Raw genomic sequence first — 24525 nt, 5'->3', positions numbered from 1 at the left:
TATTTTAATATCTGGCATTTTTACACACATTAAGACTGTATTGATAAAAAAAACAATAAAAAAAAAAAAAAATGTGGCGTGTCCACCAGACCACTGAGTAGCAAAAACATGAACACCACACAAGGGTTAATCAGACATAAGCGACCAAAGAGACAACTGAGAAATCAAAGGCTTTTATTTTGAATTTCCATTGGAAATGTGTGAATCAGGAAAATAACACTTCAGGGCATCACTCATATACCCCCACGCCGCCGCCAGCTCCTGAAACCGGTTTGAGCCGTCACTGATCCAGGTTTACGTTTTGGGTGATGATTTGTGAGTGTCTTTTCAAATCTTTCTCATGTTTGTGTTCAGCTCTCAGCAGCAAACGTTACTAACATCAGTGTGTTTGGACCAGGATCCCCGCGTTGAGCATCAGTGGTCCTCTAGCCTCCTGCTAGCATCTGGGCTAATTGCCTTGTTGTTGTCTCTAAACTGAAAATGTATTTTAAGTACAGAATAACAGCCGGTTAGATGTTATCTGAGTGTAAGGCTGGTCGAACTGATAAAGACTAAAAAAATAAAGCAACTGACGCCACACACGTTTAACCTGGTTTGCTCTTTAACCGCGAAGTAATCCGATGTATGGAACACTAAATGGTTGATACGTAAAACAAAGTCATTAAGAGCGGTTTGGTGTGAAATGTAAGACAAAATAGACAAAATAGTTCGAAGAGAAGACGTATTTCACACTTGCAGCTATTATGTTATTGTTAAAAAGTTGACTAGTCGTTTTGGATAGTAAGTTAAATGGCTCTATTTAGGTTTTTCAACATCACAATCCCTGGTTCATATCACCAGTATTGTAAAGCAAATCAGAGTCTGTATATTTCTCTAGTTAATCTTTCACATTAACCCACTCAGAATGACTGAAATAAATAAATCAGCAGGATTAAGATGAGAGTTTCTGAATTCTACAAACATTTATTCATCTTCGCTTTCAGAAGAATCAGTAAGTTATGAGTGGAAGGAGGAGAGGAAAACCCAATCGGGGTGGAGGACGGGTTAATAAGCCCAGAGGAGGAGGAGGAGGAGGACATGGAGGGGGTGGTGGAGGGAGGAAAGGAGCCAGTGGCTGGGATGATGGAGATGATTTCAACCTGAATCTTGGACCAAGTCGCTCCTGCAAACCTCCACCAAGTAGAGGGCAAGGGAAGGGTGCTTTTCAAGGCACAAGCCATGACAGCAGTAGAGGCAGGGGACAAGGCAGTGGTCAGAGTTTGCCCAAGATTTCTAGTGATGGGAGAGGTGGCTCCAGACAAGGCGAGGAACGGCGAGATAGAATTAGATCAGAGCAGGATCATCTGCCCCTACAGAAGATTCACATGACATCAGAAAACCAGCTGCAAGTTAAAGAACTGCTGAGAGAACTTCAGAATCAGGAATACAACACACCAAACAGGTTAGTGTATATAGAAGAGTAACTTGAACTGTAATGTCTACCATTTGCTGCTAGGTGGTAGTTTAATAGTAAGATAGGGAAATTAAGAAAGCATGGGGGTATTTCAAGTTGAATTTAAAAAAGGGATTTTGAAGTAGGTGTGAGTCCTTACCAAGACAGCATGTGTGGGTCTTTGTTCTTGGTCAGTAACTCTAACCATCTTTTTTTTTTCTCAACCTAACAGCTCAGACTGTGAGGCAGAGGAAGAGGAGGAAGAGTATGATGAGCTGGACCACCGTGAGGATGGTCAGTTCTGGAGCACTCATGATGATGGAGTTGAGTGTGCAGAGAACGGCGTGTATGCGGAAGATTATAAGGAAGAGACACAAGCCAAAAAAGAGCCGGCTGTTTCCCTGTTTGCTTTAGGCACTCTCTGCAGGTCCGTATTGTTCTATGCCTACATTGTCATTAGATTGAAACTGATGTTTAACACTAAGATTAGCCCACCTCCCTCAGGTTTGTTTGTCCAAAATTTCAGTGTCCAACCATACAGCCAAAGTTTTATATTTCAGCTTGGAGAAAATCATTCCTGGCCTGTGCTCCACCCAACAGACCTTTTCATAGTACTATTACATTAATATTACAGTTACTCAATCAAAAACAATCATCAGTTAAGATGTGCTGTCTCGATTAATTGGTAGTGATTATTTAGCATGATGATGATGTATATTTTAGGTTCTTCTACTGGTGTCATACAGTAATAAACAAGTGGAATTTAAATAATTTAAATAATTGTAATTGCTCTATACTTGATGTTTCATATTACTATCACAATCACCGCCACCTTACTATATTCTTGAGTACTTAAATCTGGTGTACATACTGTAAATTTCTCTATATTGTCTTAAATTATTAGTAAAGTGTTTATTTTTACATAAATGGCTGCAACTGTAACAACTGCAATTTCCCCCTGGGATCAATAAAGGAATCTGAATCTAATTCAGTGAATAACACTCAAGTTGAATTCAGCAAGTGTTACAACAGCACAGTCAGAAGGTTCAGTTGCTAGGCTAGCCTGCCTGCAGTCCAGACCTGTCTCACATTGAAATTGTGTCTTGCATTATGAAGAGCACTATACAGTAGTGAAGACCCTGTACTGTTGAGTAGCTGAAGACTTAGAAAAAAATTTAGGAATAATCTAGAAATGTTGTTGGTTAAATTATTGTTTTTACATTTGCATGTTATAGGTATGGCTTTGATCGTGCCCAGAGTAGGCAAGCCCTGGAAGGCAGCTCAGGGTGGAGTAATGGACAAGGTGAAGTTGGAGCAACATTAGAGTTCCTCCTCTCTCAGATGTTCGCTGAGAGATTTGGTTCCACTGCCCTCGGCCCTCAGGTGCCTGACCCTCCCTCACGGAAGGAATGTGTGGCCCTTCGCCAGGAGGAGGCCCTCGCTTTAACTGCCATATATGGGGAACGCTTCTGTGAGCGAATCAACGACCGTGTCTGGACTGTCATTCTGGATCTTCTGTGGTTCACTGAGGGTCGTAGCAGGTCCTCAGAATCAACCACTGATGGACATCAAACAGGGTCTTCATCCACTCAGTTGTGCAAGTTCTACCTAAAAGGAGGATGTAAGTTCGGAAGCCGCTGCAAGTTCAAACACCAAAGCCAAACAGAGTCCAGTGGCCACAGAGACCCACATGGACCCAGTCAACCTGGGTTTAGTAGTAATGAAAAACCTGTTTACCAACTGGAAGTCCGCTTTCAATCAGGAAGTCGTTACCCCTTCCAGCCACCATTAGCTGCCTTCAGTACCACTGATAATGCAATCGCTGGAGCAGGACGCCTTAATGTGACAGAGTATCTTTTCAGCCAGTCACTTACAGCTGCACAAGAGGGTGAGCCAGTGGTCTACACCCTCATCTCCTGCCTTGAAGAAGATGGGCCAATAAGAGAGCTCCTTTCAGCTTCTCATCATAAATACAGTGCCCCACCCCCTGTGATGGCTCCACCTGCTGTCACCACAAGGAGCCGGGGCTCTAAGAGCAGCACAAACAACAGCATGCCAGCCAGCACTAGAGCTACATCCAGATCAACTGACATCCCAACCTCAGCGATCACCCCTATTAGAGTTAGACACACAGAAGGTAATTTATCCATGTTTTAACCAAATAATTGCCACTGTCATGAGAGAAACTCATCTCCAAAAAACTGACATAATTTGTAGGATGTCCTTTTTTAAAAAAATTTTGTTGATCCATTTGTCATTAAATGTTTACACAGTGTGAAGCACAGCTGGCATTTTAAATGGCATAAAGTTACATGATTTTCTTGAACATTTTATTTTGGCAGTGTGAAGGGAAAGTATTCAGGCACTGAAGACACATTAGTATTTTCATTATTTGATATACCTCGATTGCATAGATCCACTTTAAATTTATACATAGTATCTTTTGACTGTAGTTATAAATACAGACAAAAAGTGCATATTAATAAGCATAAAGATGTGATTACAGAACAAAATTGAAAGGAAAAAATGGTTAACAAATTAATAACATTAGTGCTTTATTGCAAAGGCTTGGAGGTGTCAAGATCCTTCACTGTTTTTTAGAAATGAGTGGATGATTTAGAAATGAATGGAATTTAAAAATTCCACCCTCTTCTCAGATTCAGGTTATTCGACTTTTATACGAGATTAATTCTCCTCTAATATGTCCCAGTACATCAGTCTATCCATGTTTTTTTATATACACATTAATCAAATCATTTTTAACGATGTGCTTAGCAGTCCATACTCTTTTGTTCATATTTGTAAATACAAAGTCAAAACATGTGTAAATTTGCAGTAGGTATGTGCAATAGAAGTATAGAAATCTGTATGACATATAATAAATAAATATATAAATAATAGGGTGTAATGAACAAAAAAAACAGCCATTAGGGGTGTACTTTGTGTACTTCTGGTGCCGGTCCCAAGCCCGGATAAATGGTGAGGGTTGCATCAGGAAGGGCTTCCAGCGTAAAACTTGTGCCAAAACTATCATGCGGATCACAAATATGATTGCCATACCGGATCGGTCGAGGCCCGGGTTAACAACGACCGCCTCCGGTGCTGTTGACCAGCAGGGTGCCGGTGGAAATTGGACTACTGTAGGTTGAAGACCATCAAAGAGGAGAGGAGGAAGGTGGGTTATAAGGCAGCGAGAGAGAAGGAAAGGCAGGAGTGTGGAGGTTAGATTAGGGACTCTGAACATAGGGACAATGACTGGTAAAGGCAGAGAGCTTGTAGACATGATGGAGAGAAGGAAGGTATATATTCTGTGTGTCCAGGAGACCAGATGGAAAGGAAGCAAGGCCAGGAACATTGGAGGTGGATTCAAACTGTTCTATCATGGTGTAGAGAGGAAGAGAAATGGAGTAGGGATAATCCTAAAGGAACAGCTTGTGAAAAGTGTTCTGGATGTAAAAAGAGTGTTAGACAGGATCAAGAGCCTGAAGTTGGAGGTTGATGGTGTTATTTTGAATGTGGTCAGTTCATATGCACCACAGGTTGGTTGTCAGTTAGAGGAGAAAGAGGAATTTTGGAGTAAGATGGATGAAGTGGTAGATGGTGTCCCTAGAGAGGAGACATTAGTGATTGGTGCAGACTTCAGTGGACATGTTAGTGAAGGGAACAGAGGGGATGAAGAGGTGCTGGGTATGTACGGTGTGAAAGACAGAAATGCGGAAGGTCAGATGGTTGTAGATTTTGCAAAGAGAATGGAAATGGCTGTGGTGAACACGTATTTTCAGAAGAGGGAAGAACACAGGATGACATACAAGAGTGGAGGGAGGTGCACACAGGTGGATTATATCCTTAGCAGGAGATGCCACCTAAAGGAGATTGGAGATTGTAAAGTGGTGCCAGGGGAAAGTGTAGCAAGGCAGCATAGGGTGGTTGTCTGTAGAATGAGATTAGAAACAAAGAAGAGGAAGAGAGTGAAGACAGAGCCAAAGATTAGATGGTGGAAGCTGAAGGAGGAGGATGGTTGCAGGCAGTTCAGGGAAAAATTGCAACATGCCCTTGGGGGCAGTGAGGAGCTACCTGAGGACTGGGAAACTACAGCTAAGGTGTTGAGAGAAACTGGCAAAAATGTGTTGGGTGTTTCGTCTGGTCAGAGGAAAGAAGACAAGGAAAGTTGGTGGTGGAATGAGGAAGTCCAGGAGAGTATTCAGAAGAAGAAGGCAGCTAAGAAAAAGGGATAACCAGAGAGATGAAGGAAGTAGGCAGGAGTACTGTGAGGCTAGTTGCATAGCAAAAAGAATGGTGGCAAAGGCTCAGGCCTATGATGAGCTGTATGAGAGGCTGGGCAGTAAAGAAGGAGTAAAGGACTTGTATCGTTTGGCTAAACAGAGAGATAGAGCTGGAAAGGATGTACAGCAGGTTAGGCTGATAAAGGATAGAGAGGGAAATGTACTAGTGAGTGAACAGAGAGTGTTGAGTAGATGGAAGGAGTACTTTGAAGAACTAATGAATGAGGAAAACAAGAGAGAGAGGAGGACAACAGGGGGAGAGATAGTAGATCAGGAAGTGCAGAGAATTGGTAAGGTGGAAGTGAGAGAGTACCACAGATGCAATTTTTGCATTGAGAGTGTTGGTAGAGAAGTACAGAGAAGGTCAGAAGGAGCTACATTGTGTCTTTGTGGATCTAGAGAAGGCCTATGATAGGGTGCCAGAGACGACCTGTGGTACTATATGAGGAAGTCAGGTGTAGCTGAAAAGTATGTTAGGGTGGTGCAGGACATGTATGTGGATAGTGAGACAGTGGTGAGGTGTGCAGTTGGAGTGACAAATGGTTTCAAGGTGAAGGTAGGGTTACATCAGGGATCAGCTTGAGCCCTGCTTGTTTGCAATGGTGATGGAAAGGTTGACAGATGAGGTCAGGCAGGAGGCTCCATGGACCATGATGTCTGCAGATGACATTGTAATCTGTGGTGAGAGTAGAGAGCAGGTGGAAGAGAATCTGGAGAGGTCGAGCTTTGCACTGGAGAGGAGAGGAATGAAGGTCAGTAGAGATAAGACGGAATACATGTGTGTGAATGAGAGGGAGGCAGGTGGAAAGGTGAAGATGCAAGGAGTAGAGGTCATAAAGGTGGATGACTTGAAATATCTTGGGTCAACCATCCAGAGCAATGGACAGTGTAGAAAAGAGGTGAAGAAGAGGGTGCAGGCAGGATGGAGTGGGTGGAGACGGGTGTCAGGGCTGATGTGTGACAGAAGGACAGCAGCAAGAGTGAAAGGGAAGGTTTACAAGACAGTAGTGCGTCCTGCTATGATGTATGGTTTGGAGACTGTGGCTCTGTCTAAAAGACGGGAGGCTGAGCTGGAGGTGGCGGGGATGAAGATGCTGAGATTTTCGATGGGAGTGACAAGGATGGACAAGATTAGAAATGAGCAGATCAGAGGGACAGTGAAGGTGGAGCAGTTTGGAGATAAAGCCAGAGAGGCCAGGTTGAGATGGTTTGGACATGTGTTGAGGAGGAATAGTGGATATATTGGTCAAAGAATGTTGGAGATGGAGCTGCCGGGTAGAAGGAGAAGAGGTAGACCTCAGAGAAGGTTTATGGATGTAGTGAAGGTGGACATGGAGATGGTTGGTGTAAAAGTAGAGGTGGCAGTGGATAGGGCAAGATGGCTGTGGCGACCCCTAAAGGGAGCAGCCAAAAGAAGGGTGTAACGAACAAAAACAAATATGCCTGAATACTGATTTCTCCTCACTGTATATTACAGCACTATTTGAAGATGTATTGTCTTTAATGTTTTACATTGAAGAAAAGTACACTTATGGATCAATGCGGCTCTAATAGTCAATTTAAGTTTTACTACGTTTTACTACATTCACTACTTTCTTAGAAACAAAGCAAAATGAACATGTTTTTAAAAATTGTGTGGGTGTTCTTTGTGGTTACTACAATAGAGTGTCTCAACAAAGAGGATGTAGAAGATGATGAGGAATATGATGAAGACAGTGAAGAATCTGTTCCTGTGGAGAATGAGAGCTATGTGAACTTCAGGAAGACTATGGGGAAGAAGGCTGAGACTAGAGCTGAAGACATTCTGAAGGAGAACAGGAAACTTTGCAGAGAGTTCACAAGAAAATCGGTAATGCAGCATTGGAAACGTCACACATTGAACACCCATAAATGCTGCTAAAGCTTTAAAAGCTATTGACAAATTGAAACATGCATATTAAGCATTTCTGCACAGTCACCCTGGTGTTACAGAGGCAGTCAGTATTCATTTATCTTGAAATCCTGAAATTAGAAATGTTAGAAAACGTTATATTAAATCTCATGCATGTCAGTCTTCCAGGCGCTATAGCTCCATGCAGCAGCAGAGGTGCAAGCTGCCTGTGTGGGAGGAGAAGGAGAACATTCTGCGCTCTCTGGATAAGAATCAGGTTCTCGTGATCAGTGGGATGACTGGGTATGCCTGGAAACATCATGTGTAATTAAACATCATATGTCCAAATTGAGAATCTCTCAAAGTGTATTAGAAGTTCTGTTTATATCTGTATATATCTGTTTTAACCCAGGTGTGGTAAGACCACACAGATCCCCCAGTTTATCTTGGATGATTCACTGAGCAGGCGACAAGGGGCTGTGTCCAACATTATATGTACTCAGCCACGGCGCATCTCTGCCATTGCTGTGGCAACAAGGGTTGCGCAGGAGCGGGCAGAGGCTCTGGGCCACTCCACCGGGTACCAGATACGCTTGGAGACTGTCAGGGTAACTCCAGAGTCTTATACACACATACAGTGCCTTGCCCAAGTCAGAGAACACTCTTCATTTATATAAGCCATTATCATTTTCAGGAGATATTTCTAAGAACATTAAATATGAGATTATCCACTTACAGAAGAAAGAGGAAAGTCAGTAGAAAATCATTAAAAGATGTATAGAAAATGGGACCTCTAACAACAGTGCCAGACCTGGTAGACCACCAAAACTGTCACCATCAGATAAACAGTGCTTAAAGCTTTCATTTACATTGACATTTATGGCATTTGGCAGACACACTTTTTATTTTTCTCTTTTCTTTTCTTTTTTCCCCTTTTTACTACACAGGTAGGTGAAGGTAGTGTTAGGAGTCTTGCCCATGGACTTTTATTGGTTTAGTGCTTACTGGGGCATGAATTGATCCCCCACTCTTGCTTCATGTGCAACTATCTTATTGTTGTACACAATAAAGTGATATTTTGGCCAAAAATCTGTTTTTTTTTTTTTTTTGTTTTTTTTGTTTTTTTTTTTTAACAATTTATTTAAAATTTTACACAATTTATACAATAGCCCTAAAACATTTCAATCAAACATGTGTTTTGTATCTGGAGGTTGCTTTATTAGTTTTTCTTTGGAGCTACTCCGCCAGTTAGAATTGTGGCAACGGCACACTTAACACTGTATGATATGCAGTTATCTATAATACTGGTCAAAAACAGGGACATTTCAACTTTTTTTTGTTATGTGCCCTACTTTTGTCCATTTTTATTAAAAAAGGGTATTCATATAGTTCAGAAATGGTGTCCAGAAACCTTATAAGCAGCTTCATGTGGTAGGCTATAAGCTTCCTTTTTTTTTTTTTTATCTGTTGCTTTATGAGATAAGGCATTTGTGTATGTTTCCAGTCCTCCAGTACTAGGCTGTTGTTCTGCACCACCGGTGTTTTGTTACGGAGATTAGAGGGAGATGCTGAGCTTCGTGGGGTCACCCATGTCATTGTGGATGAGGTCCATGAGCGCACAGAAGAGAGGCGAGACCAAGTTTGTGATCTTACGCATATGTACACTTACACAAAGAGTGGCATATAATATTGACATCATGTTCTGTCTTCCAGTGACTTCTTATTGCTGGTTCTGAAGGATCTGATGATGCAGAGGTCAGATCTGAAGATCATCCTGATGAGTGCTACTCTCAATGCTGATCTTTTCTCCCAGTATTTTCAAAATTGCCCCACTATCCACATTCCAGGTAAAGTCTCCACAGTTTCCATTAGGCACATTTCTATGCTGTTATTGGGTCAAAAATGTCTTTGATGAATTGCCATCCTTTTTGTAGGACGTACATTCCCGGTGGAGCAGTTTTTCCTTGAAGATGCCATTGCTAAGACTAGGTGAAGAGCAAAGTATTCTGCAAACTTATTTGCATATATTTATAATATAAATTTGTTTGCAATATTTATTGTTTGCATATATTTATCAGGTATGTGATAGAGGATGGCAGCCCATACCGGCGCTCAGCAAAACAGAATGGCCCATCCAATCAAAGGGGCAAGGCTGGGAAAGGACGGCCTGTTGAGGACATGAACGACGATGATGGTTGGTCATTCACCTCCTTCATGAGGAAAGATGCAGTGAAAGACTCTATCCCTGACCAGCAGCTCAGTCAGCAGGATCTCACACTGCGATATCCAAGTAAGTGTATCGAGATCTATAATAACATATAATTACACTTGTTGTAGCATGTGTTGTTCAGTTAGTTCTGTCATTTTATTAATATCAGGGTTGTGTACCGTGACCATGAATGGAATGTGTTTTTACTATGATTTGTTATATTGACATAATGAAACTGAATACATTTAGAACATGTATGTATGCATGCATGTATCCATCACTGCCAAAAACTGCTTACTGACAATTGATGGCTAGTGCTGTATGCATGTTTTGTGTTCTAAATGTGAGCATTCTGAATGTCTCATAACAAGATTACTCAAAGTCTGTGGTGAAAACCCTGGCTGCAATGGACCTGGATAAAATCAACATGGATCTCCTGGAAAGTGTCCTAGAGTGGATTGTAGATGGAGACCACAGCTTCCCTCCAGGTAATGGTTGGAGTTTATTTCACATTCACATAGCAGTCTTACAAAACTGAATTGCAAGAGCATTTCACAAAATCCACATAAAAGAAGCATAAATAAATAATAACACTCATCAAAATCATACAGTAGCAAACACATTTAAAATCCTTTTTAGGATGGGGATGGATGGTTTACAATATCTGTCAGTTCTCATTTTTGGGGTCTGTAATTAGCTATTATTCCTGGTTTTCTGACTGGATGTCTGGTCAGTGAAGAGAGAGTTTAGATGGCTAAGGGCAAAAACCTTATACAGAATGTGCGAGAATTTTTAAAGCATTTTGATAGGTAGAATATATCTTGCCAGTGACTATTTGACACGGGCATTTCTGGACATTCTCAATCTGCTTTGATGGAGCTTTCCATGCCATCCTGAGAAGACATACTCTAATGCTGGACAAATGCCCTCAGTGCATGTTCATATCAAATCTAAAGTGGTTCTGATCATTCTCTGTCTCCTCAACTAGATTAATGTATTTGCTTTCTTGACAGTTTCAAGTGTATGATGATCCCACTGTAATGCAAACTGTATCAAAATCCCAAGCACCTCAGTGGTGTTTCAGGATGGTAGCTGTTGACCAGTAAGGTGTGGAGGAATAGGAGAAGAATAGCATAAACATCAGTCATAGTATTGCCTTCAGTTGAATTTAATCTCATTTGATTACTGATACCCCAGTGGTCTGATTGTTACTTTGGTATCTTTGTGCACGTCATCCATTCTTCCAGCAATTCTTGGAGGGTGTGGCTAACTATCCATAAGAGCAAGGAAAAATAACGTATTATAAATAATTAATAATTATATTATAAATAATGTATTATGTGTTCTGTACCTGTGAGAGCTGCTTGATGAAAGTGCTTATGGAATGTATTATGGTCTTTTTTTTTTTTCCATGTGTCTGTTTGCAGGTGCTGTTTTGGTCTTCCTGCCTGGGTTAGCTGAGATAAAGCAACTGTATGAGCAGCTGCAGTCCAACAGAATGTTCAACAATAGAACAGCTAAGAGGTACAGATACATCCATTATGGTGTCTATACAGATGATTCTGTTTGGTTTCTGAAAAATGTTGTGTAATTGTTACAGGTGTGTGGTGTATCCACTCCACTCCTCGCTGTCCAGTGAGGAGCAGCAGGCAGTGTTTTTACGTCCACCAGAGGGCATCACCAAAATCATCATCTCCACTAACATTGCAGAGACATCAGTAACCATCGATGATGTAGTATATGTCATTGACTCTGGCAGAATGAAAGAGAAAAGGTTAGAGGCTTGCTTCCCATACTTGCTTTATCTCATCATGTAATTAGAAAGGCCTTCATGAGGGCTGTGGCCTAGGCACCGACTTTGGCGCAGCACAAAATGGTATCTTCGCAAATGAATCTTAAATCTAGTCAATACATCTAACATTTCCCATGTTGAGATTGCTGTGAGCTTATTGTATGATTAATTGGCTATAATTTCTAGACGTTTATACTTGTTTTAAGTAATTATCTTAGTAAGATTGTCCCACTACATTGTCAGATTTCTATAAATATAATCTACTATTAATAAATACTCTGCAACATAGTACAGTTATATTATAAAAAAATTACAGATTCAAGAAAAGCAAAGTTATCTCTTTTCTGCATGGTACATATTTGACTTGCAGGTTTATTTCTTCTGTTTGGCTATAGCTTGACATGTTGGTCTTCTACAGTAGGCAAAACACTGGCATAGCATGACTTAAGTTTGTGCTTTGTTTTGCTTAAAGTTTAATTTTTGTTTTCATTTGTAAATGAAACTATCATTGAATTAATTCTCAGCCTATTCAGGAACACTGGGCTAATTTAATCAATTTCCCCATTTTTGCTGCTGTAGGATCTGCTTGCAGTTTTACAAGAGATGGCAGTAATGCAAAGTTACCATGTTTTTTCCTTTATCATTTTTCTAGTAGTTTATAAATACTTAGTAAATTACAGAAACAAATCAAACTTGGCTGATACATACTTCATGTGTTGTAGCCCTCAAGGATCTGAGATTGATAGCCCTGGTTTAGAGTTTTCTCCTGACTGATTTAAATTGCATGTATGCAGGTATGATGCCAGCCGCAGTATGGAGAGTTTGGAAGATGTGTGGGTGTCTCGTGCTAACGCTCTGCAGAGGAAAGGGCGCGCAGGCCGCGTGGCATCTGGAGTCTGTTTCCACCTATTCACCAGCCACTGCTTCATCCACCACCTCAGCCAGCAACAACTCCCTGAGATCCAGAGAATACCTCTGGAGCAGCTGTGCCTCAGGTGTGCAGTGTGCACAGTACAGTTAGTCACACACTGAGCTGTAATGCTACAGCTGTGGTTATTGTGTGTGTATTTTAACCCCTCTGCTTCTCTGTCTCAGGATTAAAGTGTTGGAGATGTTCTCCGAGCGTACCCTGGACTCTGTGTTCTCTCGCCTCATAGAGCCTCCAACAAGTGGCAGTCTGGAGGCTGCCAAGGAAAGGCTGTGTGCTCTTGGGGCTCTGACGGAAGCCGAATGTCTGACTCCACTGGGCTGGCATTTGGCCTGTCTCCCTGTGGATGTCCGCATTGGAAAGCTGATGCTGCTGGGAGCCATTTTCCGCTGCTTGGACCCAGCACTCACAATCGCTGCCAGCCTGGCCTTCAAGAGCCCTTTCGTAAGACAGCAGAATGCTAAGAGAGTTGTGCTTTGAAAAAATTGCTTGACGAAAAATCAGATTTATGCAGTTTTCTCCGTTCACCTCAAATGCACTCAATCAGCTAAGGTATATTGGGTTTAACACTAGAGCTACAAGGCTAATGTTGCTGATAAATAATGATAGTTTATAATCATTGACTACATTTGGGGTAGAGGAAAAATGTGTAAATGTAATTTTTGCTAAAACTATAACTTTCTAAGACACTTTCTAGTATTACAGTAGTCTATTAGTCAATGCTATCTCTCTGTCTGCCTCTTTCTGTCTCTCTCGCTCTTTCAGGTCTCTCCATGGGATAAACGAGAGGAGGCTAATGAGAGTAAATTAAGTTTTTCTCTTGCCAACAGTGACCATCTTGCTCTGCTGCAGGCATACAAGGTTACCACTTTCTCTATTGACCATTTAGGTAACAATAAAATAGTGGTTGTGCATGTAGTAATGTGTGTATGTGTGTCACAGGGCTGGTGTAGTGCAGAACATAATAGCTCCAAGGCTGGCTATCAGTACTGCAGAGAGAACTTTTTGTCTATTCGAGGCCTACAGGTGAGCCTGACAACAAGTTAGCACAATTATTTTAAAGAGACAATATGCTACATCTTTCTTGTTTTTTATTAAAATAACATTTAGCATTCTATGTTAAATTCTATGGAGCTGTAAGTAATTTTACCTGACCCTTTTCTAATGTTCCCTTATCCTTTAGAATTAAACAGGATGTTTTTATGTCTGATGTATGTAAATGAGCACTTTTCTGATTGGCTGCCCTATCGTGACTCATTTAAAAAAAAAAAAAAGAAAAGAAAAGAAAAAGAAATTCAGACTAGACTGAAACCCTCCTTATAATGCTAGCGTGAATGGGGCTAGTCAGCTGTAGGCAGAAGAGTTGAATATGTGTAAACATGTTTCATATCACATATATGGACTGCTTGGCATGGGGATTGAACGTTTTTGGCAATGTTTACAAATTACATCACACACTTAAAATTGTGGAAAATTAGGTTTTCTGTGACATGCTCTTTGAATGTTTTGTTATTAGAATATGTCTGAAATTTATCTCTCCTAGGAGATAGCATGTCTCAAAAGACAGTTTGCAGAGCTTCTGTCTGATATTGGCTTTGTAAAGGATGGATTGAAGGCCAGAGACATAGAGAGAAAGAGCTCCAAAGGAACTGATGGAGTGTTGGAAGCCACAGGCTATGAGGTAATACTCCAGTGAATATGGTAATATGCAGGTTGCTATATTATCTGACACACTTTTTTTGTGTTTTTATTTTTTTTGGAAAAAGTGCTGTCTGTGTAATTCAAGTTAGTCTAGGACTACTCTAATCTAGTGAGAGAGTCCGTTCTTGACCAGCGTAGTCATATGGAAACATGTGCCCCAAACAACTGTCTGCAGCATCTTTAACACATTGCTGTTGCCCGTTTCTCCCTTTAAGGCAAATCTGAATGCTGATAACACAAAGCTGATGTCAGCAATGCTGTGTGCTGCCCTTTATCCCAATGTAGTCCAGGTCAGTGTTTTTACCTCCAACCTTTACTATTAGTGCCCTTCACTCTACTGAATGCGATCATGATCCTTTTTTGTGTCTCGGTAGGTGCGAACTCCACAGGGAAAGTTTAAGCAGACAAGCAAGGGGGCTGTTAAGATGCAGTCTAAAGCAGAGGAGCTTCGCTTTGTGACTAAAAATGATGGGGCAGTTCATATACACCCATCATCTGTCAACTTTACGGTAACAAAGCATACATGGTTTTGGTCAAAACCATTCTCTAGATGCTTATTTATAAAAACAATATAAGTGTACTTGACACTGATTCATTTGAGTGAGTGGTTTTTCATTTGCTGTCTTTCCATGCAGGTGCGTCACTATGACAGTCCATACCTGGTCTATCATGAGAAGGTGAAGACCAGCAGGGTGTTTATCCGCGATTGCACTATGGTATGCATGTATCCCATGGTGTTGTTTGGTGGGGGGCAGGTGAACGTGGAGCTGCAGCGAGGCGAGTTCATCATCTCTCTGGATGACGGCTGGATTCGATTTGCTGCCGCCTCACATCAGGTAATCTAGAGTTTTTGTGCAACTCTAAATTGGCTTCAACTAGAGTAAAATATAGAGAGCACTGAAATACTCTACCATTCAAAAATTTGAAATGTGAAACCAATATACTGCGCTGTGCAATTTCAGTTTTCGAATAAATTGAATTAGCAAGTAGGTTTTTTGTTAGTTTTTTTTAAGATGTGCCCAGAATGATGAACTGAGCTGTGGAGTAATCTAAAATGAAAACTATAGTATCAGGAATGAAGTTCTAACAAAATCAATAAATGAACCAAGCACTTACCTGGTGCACAGACAATAGGCTTAGGCTTATCACTGACTTTAGGCTCAAGTCAACCAAAAACCCCCATACTCATACATGGGAAGTCTATTCCCATCACTGACTGATTCAGATTTCCTGGCACTAACATTTGTGATAACCTTAACTGGAATTACTAGTGTCTAATGCATAATATTTAAATGTACTATGTTCTTATAAATATCTACCAGTTTCTGACACACATTGGGAGAAATCTTTGCCCACTCCTTCATGCAGAATTATTTAATCTGTGTAATGTTGAGGGATTTCTTGCATGTACAGTTTATTTCAACCCCTCCCCCCCATCCCACAGTATTTCAGTGGTATTCGGATCTGGGTTTTGACTAGGCCATTACACAACCCTACATTTCTCCCTTTTGAGCCATTTCCTGGCTGAAATAATAGTATATTTGTGATATTTTGTATATCTTTTTTTTTTTTTTTTTTTTTTTTTTTTTTTTTATATTTGATTCTGCTGGAAGGTCCACTTCTTCAGCTCCAGACATCTCTCTTTGATTCGCCTGTCCATAGCACATTGTTTCAGAAGTACTGGTACTGACCTAGATATCAATTACCAAACTTTAATCTTGCCCCAATGTCCTTTTTAGACCTTCTATGTAGGTCAAATTAGTACAGTCTCATTGTAATGCTAGATGCATGCACTTTGACATCCACAGTAGCAAGAGCTACTTTCAAATACTGTGATGAAATTTTGGACTTCTTTTAGCATCTCAGTCTGCTCTTGGGTTAAATTTGCTGGGGCGGCCTGGCCTGGACAAGTTGGCAGTGGTTGTAAATCTTCTCTACTTGTGGATCATCTTCCAGAGAGAAGGATTGATTTCTAATGGGGTGAAAATACTTCTCAAACCACTTCCTAGACTTACAGGCATCTACAACCTTCTTTCTGAAGGCCTCAGAGAGCTTTTTTGATCATTGACATGATACCCTAAACTCTGGGTTTGGGGGGGGGGGTTGAATAAGACAAAGGTGTTAGCACTTAATCAGGTGCACCTGATTTCAACACGTTCATCATGTGTAAATGAAGAGCTGATATGTCCCCAAATTCACAGAAAACATCTCAACTTTTCATGCCATATACATACTTCATATGATTGTGTGTATATATTCACCTTACAATTATTAAGACAAACAAGTGATCAAACTCATGAATGGAAATGTATCATTTATCTAGTCTCTGTCATATTTAAGTACTTTGTCCATGCAGGTGGCTGAGCTGGTGAAGGAGCTGCGTTGGGAACTGGATCAGCTTTTAGAGGAGAAGATCAAAAACCCCAGCATGGACCTGATCACCTGCCCACGAGGCTCCCGCATTATACAAACCATTGTGTCTCTTATCTCAACCCAGTAACCTACACACACTCATCATACTCACTTAAAATGCTCCATGCATAATCACACCTGCTCCATGCATAATCATATATCCTCAGCCATATCCAACACATTCAGCCTTTTTTACAACACAACGGTTTAAAGTCAAACATGAATCGTGTCACTATGCAAACACCAGCGTTACACTCATATTTGAATGATTTCATACTTGAATAAGATAAACCACAGAGCAATTCAGGTCAGTCTTCTTAGTTAGTAATAGGGTTTATTTGAATTGTCGTTGTGATGTCATGTTTGTTTCTTCCACAGAAGAAAAAAAAGAAAAGTTTGATCACTTGGGTGATTTACATTCATACTGTAAATTGGGACTAAGTCCATATTGGATTCTGTGAGGGAGAAACAGTTTGCCTTATGTTGTTCTGCACTGTTGCACTGAGGAGCACTTAGAAGTGAAGCATGTGCATGACATTTCAAGTGTAAAGCATGTGTTTTATTTTAATGACTGACTATATATGTAAATAATGTATGATCGTTATAAACACAAATTATATAAACATGTATATTTTGCCAAAGGACATTTGGAATGTCTTAGCACAGTGCTTGATGGGAGCTGAATAACAAGAATAAAACACAAGCCAAAGAATGGTTTGTTATACAAATGTAACTTCTGATCAATTTTGTTTGCTGAAAGAAGTGACATGTTGATTGTGCTAAAACATAAATCAGTCAGTTTATTAATTATAAGTTGAGTTAATAAGGCATGTGGCTGCTTTGGATCTCTACAGAAATTGGAGCTTTAGTCAAAATGTGAATTTATTTTGCTAATTAAAATCTGACTGGAATGTTCTATAGATTAAAAAAAAAGTGCAACATTCTTCAGAGTTCTTTTTATTTTTTTATCCCATTAGAACTTTCATCTGTACTTGAACCTCATGAATGATGCTAAGGGTTTCATTCCAAAACGCATTGAAGACCACTCTATATAATTTTCTTCTTTTCATGATTTACATTGTTGAGCTTGGGCTTTATACATACAAGAAATGTTATATTCTGACTAGTACCACTTTTATTAGAGAAATAACAATGTTTTCCATTATAAGTCTATAAAGCTGCTTTTCATCATATCCAAGTTTGTTAGAAACAAATATGCATCGTTTTGGAATGAAACTGTTCCTATAGTCCTATAGATTTAATCGCACACATTTTACGAGAGGTGAAAGGAAGCTATGGCCTTGTGTTTGTCAAGCTTGACACAGTAATCTGTAGTGAGAAAATAAGTTTTAATGCCTCAGGCTACTGAGAAAGTGAAGCGTGTAGTGTGCATGTACTCTTCTCCTGGCCTCAGCAGAGATTCAGGAAACTGGGGCTGTGGAGAGAATAGTACAGGGACCTTCATTCACATGTACAATGTCTCTCCCTGTCTCTGGTTTTCTAATATTCCTTGAAAGCACACATTTACAGAATCTACTAAGAAATATTGTAATTTTGCCTTTATCATTACCTGATTTACAGCATCTGGCCAGTTCTGGGTCTCTAGACAAAAAGCGCTGTGTTTGGGGTATGATGTGCCTCCTTTGCCTCCAAGTGATCCATCCAGAAAGTTGGAAGTGTAGAACTGAACACCAGGCTGGGTGGTGCTCACCTCCAGGACACGCCCTGTCCCAGGATGCACCACTCTATAACGAGTGAAAGACACTTGTTCCATAATAAGGAGATCAAAGAATATCCATATAGAAGATGGTTCCTTGGATGGAAAAGCTGGCTAATTTGCCCTGAGGCAGGGGGTGGTGTATGGTCCTTACCTGGCACACTTCCTCTCTAATTTTGGTTGTCCTGGAACCCAGAGGCAGAAGTTATGATCAAATCCAGGACCAGGAAGTTCCTTCAGTCGAGGCCCAAGAAGGACAGGCTTACGGAGGTCAAAGAGTGAATTCTCTACAGGTCTAATCTCTCCTATAAAGATAAACTTGTAAGAAAACTCACCATTCACTGTTCAATGTTTTCCTTCACTTCTTAACCTACAAACCACACTTTACCAACTGCCAGACACATGCTAATATGAATGTAATGTCATGAGATTTAAAGTGCAAATTATACACTTTTTAAAATCCCACCTCCTAGTTTGGTCTCCCTCTTCACAAGTTGCTACCAAGCTCTGAGGGTAATGGCTAACGTGCTTCCTCCAAGATGTGATGTGCCACCACATTTTTTTGAAATGCCACTAATGCAACCCTACTCAGCAGCCCTGTGTGCTTGGAGGACAGTGCTAACTGTCAGTTGTGTTACATCAGCTAAGAGACATCCACGTTGGCCAGCACTGTGCAACGTAATGGCAGGGGAAACCAGCCATCCTGCTTACCCAGAGGAAGTGAAATTTTGACCTCTTTGACTCCCAGCCACAAATGGCCATGGCATTGCAGTGTATCAGAGTTACGATACCTCTGTGATACAGCCAACACTTGATACACTTTTAAGACTTTGTCCTAAGGCGTTATACTCATGGATATCTTTTTTCCATTCTGCTTTACATATGAAAAAGTATCCATGCTCTTCCTCACTGTAAGCAACAAAACCCTTTCCTCAAAACAAACAAATAAAGACAGATAGATAATAAGTCTAACACTGCTCTAAGGAAAGTTTGCCTGAGACTGAGAGGAACACAAAGTATCTTAATTTAAACAATAAGAAGCTACCAGTGGGGATCATGGTGTCATCCACAGGCAGGTAGGCCTCAGCTGAGATGGTCACTTCATGGTCATAAATGTCTGGTGTGCCCTACGAAGAGGTGAAGGAGAAGCAGCAATATGTTTTCTATGTGTTTGTTTCTTAATTATCCAAAAAAGTGTTGGTGTCTCTTTTTTAAATGAGAATATTATGTTAGCAACAACTTACTACTGTATAGTATGGTATAAAAGTAGCTGAACAGTGACAGTTACTTCCGTTTTAAATCAGTACATTTGATGTCAAATTAAACAACGATTGAGATTCAAGTGCAGAATGACCGCTTGAACTCGAGGATACTGGAGTGCAGAGATAAAACAACAAACTTGTCACTGTCCAGTTAGAGACAGACTGTAGTATAGTGTAGTTTTGTTTCAGAGGTATAAGTGTTTGTGTTCCTTTTACACCAATTGATAGATCTGTGTAAAAGTGTTCAGTCTCACCTGTCCAGCCAGATTGAAGTATGAATGATTGGTCAGGTTGACTGGTGTAGTTTGGTCAGTCTGGGCGGAGTACTGTACAGTCAGTATGTTTTCCTCCAGTGTATAGGTAACCGAAACCTTTAGGTTGCCAGGGTAACCTTCATCCCCTTCAGCACTGCTGTGGCTCAATCTGACTCCATTCTCCACAGCCTCACAGGTCCACACGTACTAAATGATCATGAAGACATTTACTAAAACTTCCACTTGCCAAAAAAAAAAAAGTTCTATAAAATTTTTATTTTCTTATTTATTCTGAGAGATTTTTGCCTACAGTGTAACATTAGGATGATTTGTGGTTGCTCTGGAATAGGCCTGGGCAATGGGCGATTGGACATTGTTGATGGAGAAGTAACCCAATGGTGACATATCAAACACAATAATCACTGTTTTGGTGCAAGAACTGAGAGAAAATTAGAGAGGACTAATTTACCATTATTGCAAAATATGCTGGGAAACTGGGGTTCCACATTTAAGAAGTGTCTAATCTCACAAATCACTAGTCAGTTTCACAGAAACGAAGAGACAGAGAGGGAGAGAGGTGCTGCCTGTGTTATATCTCTCTGCTCCGACCAGCTAAGTTAACACCAACCTGAAGAGAAGGTTCCTCTGATCCTCATCTATGGCCAGTCTGGGCAATATTATCGATAATCATGATTTTTAACTACAAAATATTGTGTTCATTATTTTTTAGATATCACCCAGGCCTGCTCTGGACACCATGATGCTAATATTTTGTAGTCATAAATATGCACAGGGAAAAAGACAATAAATGCAAGACACAGTGGCAGCTCATGTGGTGTTCTAAGAATATGACGGGCAATGAGGCAATTACTGTACACATCTCACATGGTGTTTGCAATTCTGATCACAAACAAAAATATGCACAAATATATACTCAATGTGTATAGCTATTATGCAGTTTATTATAGACCAAACCTCATTGTGAAGAACTAATTTCCTGCAGTGTTTCATCCAAATGTGCATCTAACATGCTGCACCCTCCCCATACCTAAAGCAGAGCACCTGATTCAGCCAATCAAGGACTTCTGAAGGAGTTAAGAAGCTGGAGAAGTGTGGCTGGTTCAAACTACAGTCTACGGGATGGTAGATCTCCAGGACCAGGGTTGTGACCCCAGATGTAGAGAGTAGTACTATGTGTAGGTACACAATAAGAACAAAGCTCCAATGCTTACTTTATGTTTAAGTGAGATGTTCAGTGATTCTGCATTGCACAGAGGTAGTAACTAAGTATTAGAGAAGATATGCCAAGTTCCACAAGTGGATTAGGTCTTTAGACAAGATTTACAGATCAATGCATCTAATGCTGTGAGCTGTATAAGACTACATGAATAATTAAAACAAGATCAGTGTTCCAGAAAAATGTGCTTATGTTATGTTATCTGGTTATATTTTCACCTCAAACATATGTTTACTGACCTTGTCAAAGCCTTTGAGGCCACCGTGAAGGGCATTGGGTCCATTATTGATGGCCAGTTTGTATACCTTTCCCTCAATAACAAACTGGCCCTTAGCAATACGGTTAGCAACACGTCCCACCACAGCTCCAAAGTAGCGAGGATTGGTGAGATAACCTGTGAATTCATATGTTCAGAATCACTCAAACCTTATGATTATTATTCAGTCTGGAGTGTCATTTTTATTTTTTTTAGAGCAAGTTTACTCTCTCTTCCCACACACACACACACACACACACACACACACACACACAGAAGTCATGTTGTCCATGTTTCAAGCATACAGGTTTTAAAATGATCACGATTACAGGGTTGAGAGGTTAAGCTTGACCGAGATTGTGACTGAGGACAGTTTAAACATTGTAATGTGCTGAATTAACATCCTTGCTGGAAAAAAAAACACCATTGGGAGCATTAGGATTAAGTTATAACCTAAAAGGTTTGCTTTCCAATGGGAAATGGCTTAATGGTTATCACTAGAGACCACCAGTGCCCTCTACGACACCTTCAGGTCCCATTAGAAAACAATCAAATGCTTCTAGAATCCTTTAAACTGAGATACCAACCCATCAGGAAAACAAATACCACTGACTATTGGACACCACCAATGAACCAACAAGAACTGTGGTTTCTGTGATTTCTTTAGCAGAGAAATGCTTATCAATCCGTTTTATTTTCCACTTAACTTTCTGTGATTTAGACTAAGAATATAAGGTCTAAAACGCAGGAGGAGGTCTAGTAATCACGAGTGCGGAAGCGCAAACAGATGTGAAAAGCCCCAGAGCGCATAATCCAAAGTCTACGTTACTTTCAGCGACCCACCAAGACACTGACTGAGGGAACAAGTAACGTTAGGGGAGAACTTACTTCCCAGATCGTCGAAGCCTAACACTATATCCGCAGTGTGTCCACTCCGGTCTAGGGTTTTGATGGAGGTTATGACAGCACCTAAAGAGATGATTTCTACACTGACACTTTGGGATCGCAGTGTCCACTTCTCCACAGAGCGCTGAGCGGACTCCAAAGAGAGCGCCTCCCTTTTCACCTCACACATGTCGGCTGCAGCTCCGCTGTGAGCGAACAACACACAAACACTTTCAGTGATCAGTCAGATGTTTCCATACGACTGTGTGCATGTGACGAAACTACCGTCATCGGCGCGCGACAGCGGGGTCACTTCCAGGCGCTCCACATGTGCCTGAAATCCTCCGTCTGCGGCTCCGCGTGACAGCGCGACTTCATTAGCAGTAAGAGGAACCAACAAGATTCATGCTCGGGAGTGACAGAAGCCAATCAAATGTAACACTTCTGAATAATTACCACGAGGGGGCGTGTCATCCAGCGTTTGATTTCATTGGCGCGGCATCATCGTTGTGGGCGTGGCCATCATTTAAAATCTGACCTATTCCATCAGACGCCTGGTTTACAGTGAGTGTGTTGGTGCGTGCCGATTACTTCTCATACAAATAGATGGATGGACAGACAGAACGTTATACTTTATTTAAAGTCTGTTTTGCTGAACATGCTAAGAAAAATTATAATCACACTTTTAAGAAAAATGATCACAGTTTTAAAAATGATCACTCTTTTGTCAATACCACTACATTATCAATGTATTTAGGCTATTATATTTAAATCCAGATCCAATTATATGGACTGAAAGGTTTCCATAATATATTGTGGAGGCTGGCATCGCCTCCGGTTTTGGAAAAGGAGCCTTAGGGGAGTGGTATGCAGGCCCGCCCCCTCCGCCAGAGGGACGTTAAAGTGTAGTTTTGGTTAAATTGTGGTTTATGTCGTTAATATTGTTGTTCCCTGGTTTAAGCGAGTGTGTATGTGTTTATTGAGCCATTTTTTATTGTGCAGAGGGATTAGTTAGAATGAGTTCGCAGCGACCATAAAATAAGTTATTTCTAGTAGTGACCTTGCCTGCTGTCAGCATGTGTGTTAAGTGGTTGTTGTGTTGGTGTTGATGTAAAAGCTCTTTTTGTGAGACTCGTGGATCATGCTGTGTCTTTTCCATCTATTTGTTTCGCTATTAATATAACAATGAACTATGCTTGTGCAGAGAAGTCGTCCATCTTTCCCAATGTTGCCACCAATTACAGCCAACCAGTGGTGCCATGAACATGTTTTCTCAGGGACTAACTGAACAAAAGAATGAAATAAAGAAAGAATCAGCTCTATGCTGCATCGAGGCAGAGTACACTTAAAAGAACCTCTGAGGCACAGAGAACATGCGAGTAATGCAGAACATGCTTGCCAATAACGCTGAGAGAGAGAGAGAGAGAGAGAGAGAGAGAGCGCGAGAGCGAGAGAGCGAGAGAGATGGATCTCTTCTCTGTGCTGGAGGTTATCAGTGTGGTGATGTGTGCTTATGGTCCCATAAATTGGATTTAATTATTACCATGTGTCAACTTCTCATCCTAACCCAGTTATCCAAAATAAATGATAAAACTGAGCTGATAAGACTGTGATCTTTTTATTTTTAATACTTTGCTTTGATGGCATTCCAGAATTGCATGCAAAATCTAGGGCTGAAGTCAGATTATGCCCTTTAATGTCTGTCATTATTTTGCCATCGTGCTGCATCACCATGAAGGCAGATAATGCATTAATAGTGTTATTTAGCATCGTACCTCAGTCATTAGTAATATTTTTGGCATTACTGTTTGTGTCCATAACCTGCAACTGACCTGTTTTCCGATTGGACTAATAAAACATACGTTTTATAGTTGTCTTATTTTAACGTGCTGTGCTTCAACACGTTTGGACGTGCCGCAGCAGAGGAGTTTGACCTGCTAGCAGATAAACAGTGTGAGTGTGGACGTATGAAGGCCTGTTGAATAAGAGGAGGCCCAGATTTCAGCGTCTCTGGGGATTCTTCTTTTAGCTACTATCTAACCTATTTTCTTAGAGGATTCAGTCTCTCAGTGCGCTAGGCTGTAGTACTCGGGTCAAAGCCTGTTTCCTTGCATTAACTGTTAAGTACAGTTTGAGTAAGTAGCTGTTAAGTACAGGTGTTACTTGAGAGTTTGTTCCCCCTTTGCTGCAGTGACAGTCTCTATTCTTCATGGAGGGCTTTGCATTGGATGTTGGAACATTGCTGTGAGAATTTGATTGCATTCAGTTGCAAGAGCACTAGCAAGGT

At 40.7% G+C, this 24525-nt stretch overlaps 2 protein-coding genes across 3 annotated transcripts; one reads left to right on the top strand and one right to left on the bottom strand.

Moving 5' to 3' along the window:
• Window positions 1-198: 198 nt before the first annotated feature.
• Window positions 199-17570, top strand: dhx57 (DEAH (Asp-Glu-Ala-Asp/His) box polypeptide 57). Its single transcript, XM_017724507.2, has 23 exons — window positions 199-315; window positions 984-1441; window positions 1665-1859; window positions 2668-3569; window positions 7380-7564; window positions 7767-7888; window positions 7998-8193; window positions 9090-9214; window positions 9299-9432; window positions 9520-9574; window positions 9664-9875; window positions 10166-10282; window positions 11222-11318; window positions 11395-11568; window positions 12381-12581; window positions 12682-12958; window positions 13280-13375; window positions 13457-13540; window positions 14058-14195; window positions 14431-14505; window positions 14590-14724; window positions 14851-15051; window positions 16572-17570. The coding sequence occupies exons 2-23, from the start codon at window positions 999-1001 to the stop codon at window positions 16713-16715; spliced, it is 4308 nt and encodes a 1435-aa protein (XP_017579996.1). The 5' UTR covers window positions 199-315; window positions 984-998; the 3' UTR covers window positions 16716-17570.
• Window positions 16940-22618, bottom strand: galm (galactose mutarotase). Of its 2 annotated transcripts, XM_017724528.2 has the most exons (8): window positions 22524-22618; window positions 22242-22444; window positions 21337-21491; window positions 19861-20067; window positions 19390-19471; window positions 18499-18649; window positions 18198-18372; window positions 16940-18062 (listed from the first exon to the last, which is right to left on the bottom strand). In XM_017724528.2, exons 2-8 carry the CDS (start codon window positions 22426-22428, stop codon window positions 17985-17987), a joined length of 1035 nt encoding a protein of 344 aa, XP_017580017.1. In that variant the 5' UTR covers window positions 22429-22444; window positions 22524-22618; the 3' UTR covers window positions 16940-17984. The 2 variants fall into 2 exon arrangements, with proteins under 2 accessions (XP_017580017.1, XP_017580009.1); XM_017724520.2 differs by lacking the exon at window positions 22524-22618 and having other exon boundaries at window positions 22242-22515.
• Between the last annotated feature and the right edge of the window lie 1907 nt (window positions 22619-24525).

The sequence above is a fragment of the Pygocentrus nattereri genome, chromosome 5 (genome assembly GCF_015220715.1).
Source record: "Pygocentrus nattereri isolate fPygNat1 chromosome 5, fPygNat1.pri, whole genome shotgun sequence".
In the NCBI taxonomy this organism is placed as follows: domain Eukaryota; kingdom Metazoa; phylum Chordata; class Actinopteri; order Characiformes; family Serrasalmidae; genus Pygocentrus; species Pygocentrus nattereri.
Note: the sequence above shows the minus strand (reverse complement) of the source record. Positions and strands in the feature narration are given on the sequence as shown.

Excerpts from the sequence above, each read along its gene's own strand:
- dhx57 (XM_017724507.2), top strand. The coding sequence starts at position 999 with ATGAGTGGAAGGAGGAGAGGAAAACCCAATCGGGGTGGAGGACGGGTT. Across the intron at positions 1,860-2,667 it reads GCTTTAGGCACTCTCTGCAG|GTATGGCTTTGATCGTGCCC; the intron begins GTCCGTATTGTT and ends TGCATGTTATAG. Across the intron at positions 8,194-9,089 it reads TACGCTTGGAGACTGTCAGG|TCCTCCAGTACTAGGCTGTT; the intron begins GTAACTCCAGAG and ends GTATGTTTCCAG.
- galm (XM_017724528.2), bottom strand. The coding sequence starts at position 22,428 with ATGTGTGAGGTGAAAAGGGAGGCGCTCTCTTTGGAGTCCGCTCAGCGC. Across the intron at positions 20,068-21,336 it reads GCCTCAAAGGCTTTGACAAG|TACGTGTGGACCTGTGAGGC; the intron begins GTCAGTAAACAT and ends ATGATCATTTAG. Across the intron at positions 18,650-19,389 it reads TGACACCATGATCCCCACTG|GAGAGATTAGACCTGTAGAG; the intron begins GTAGCTTCTTAT and ends TTATCTTTATAG.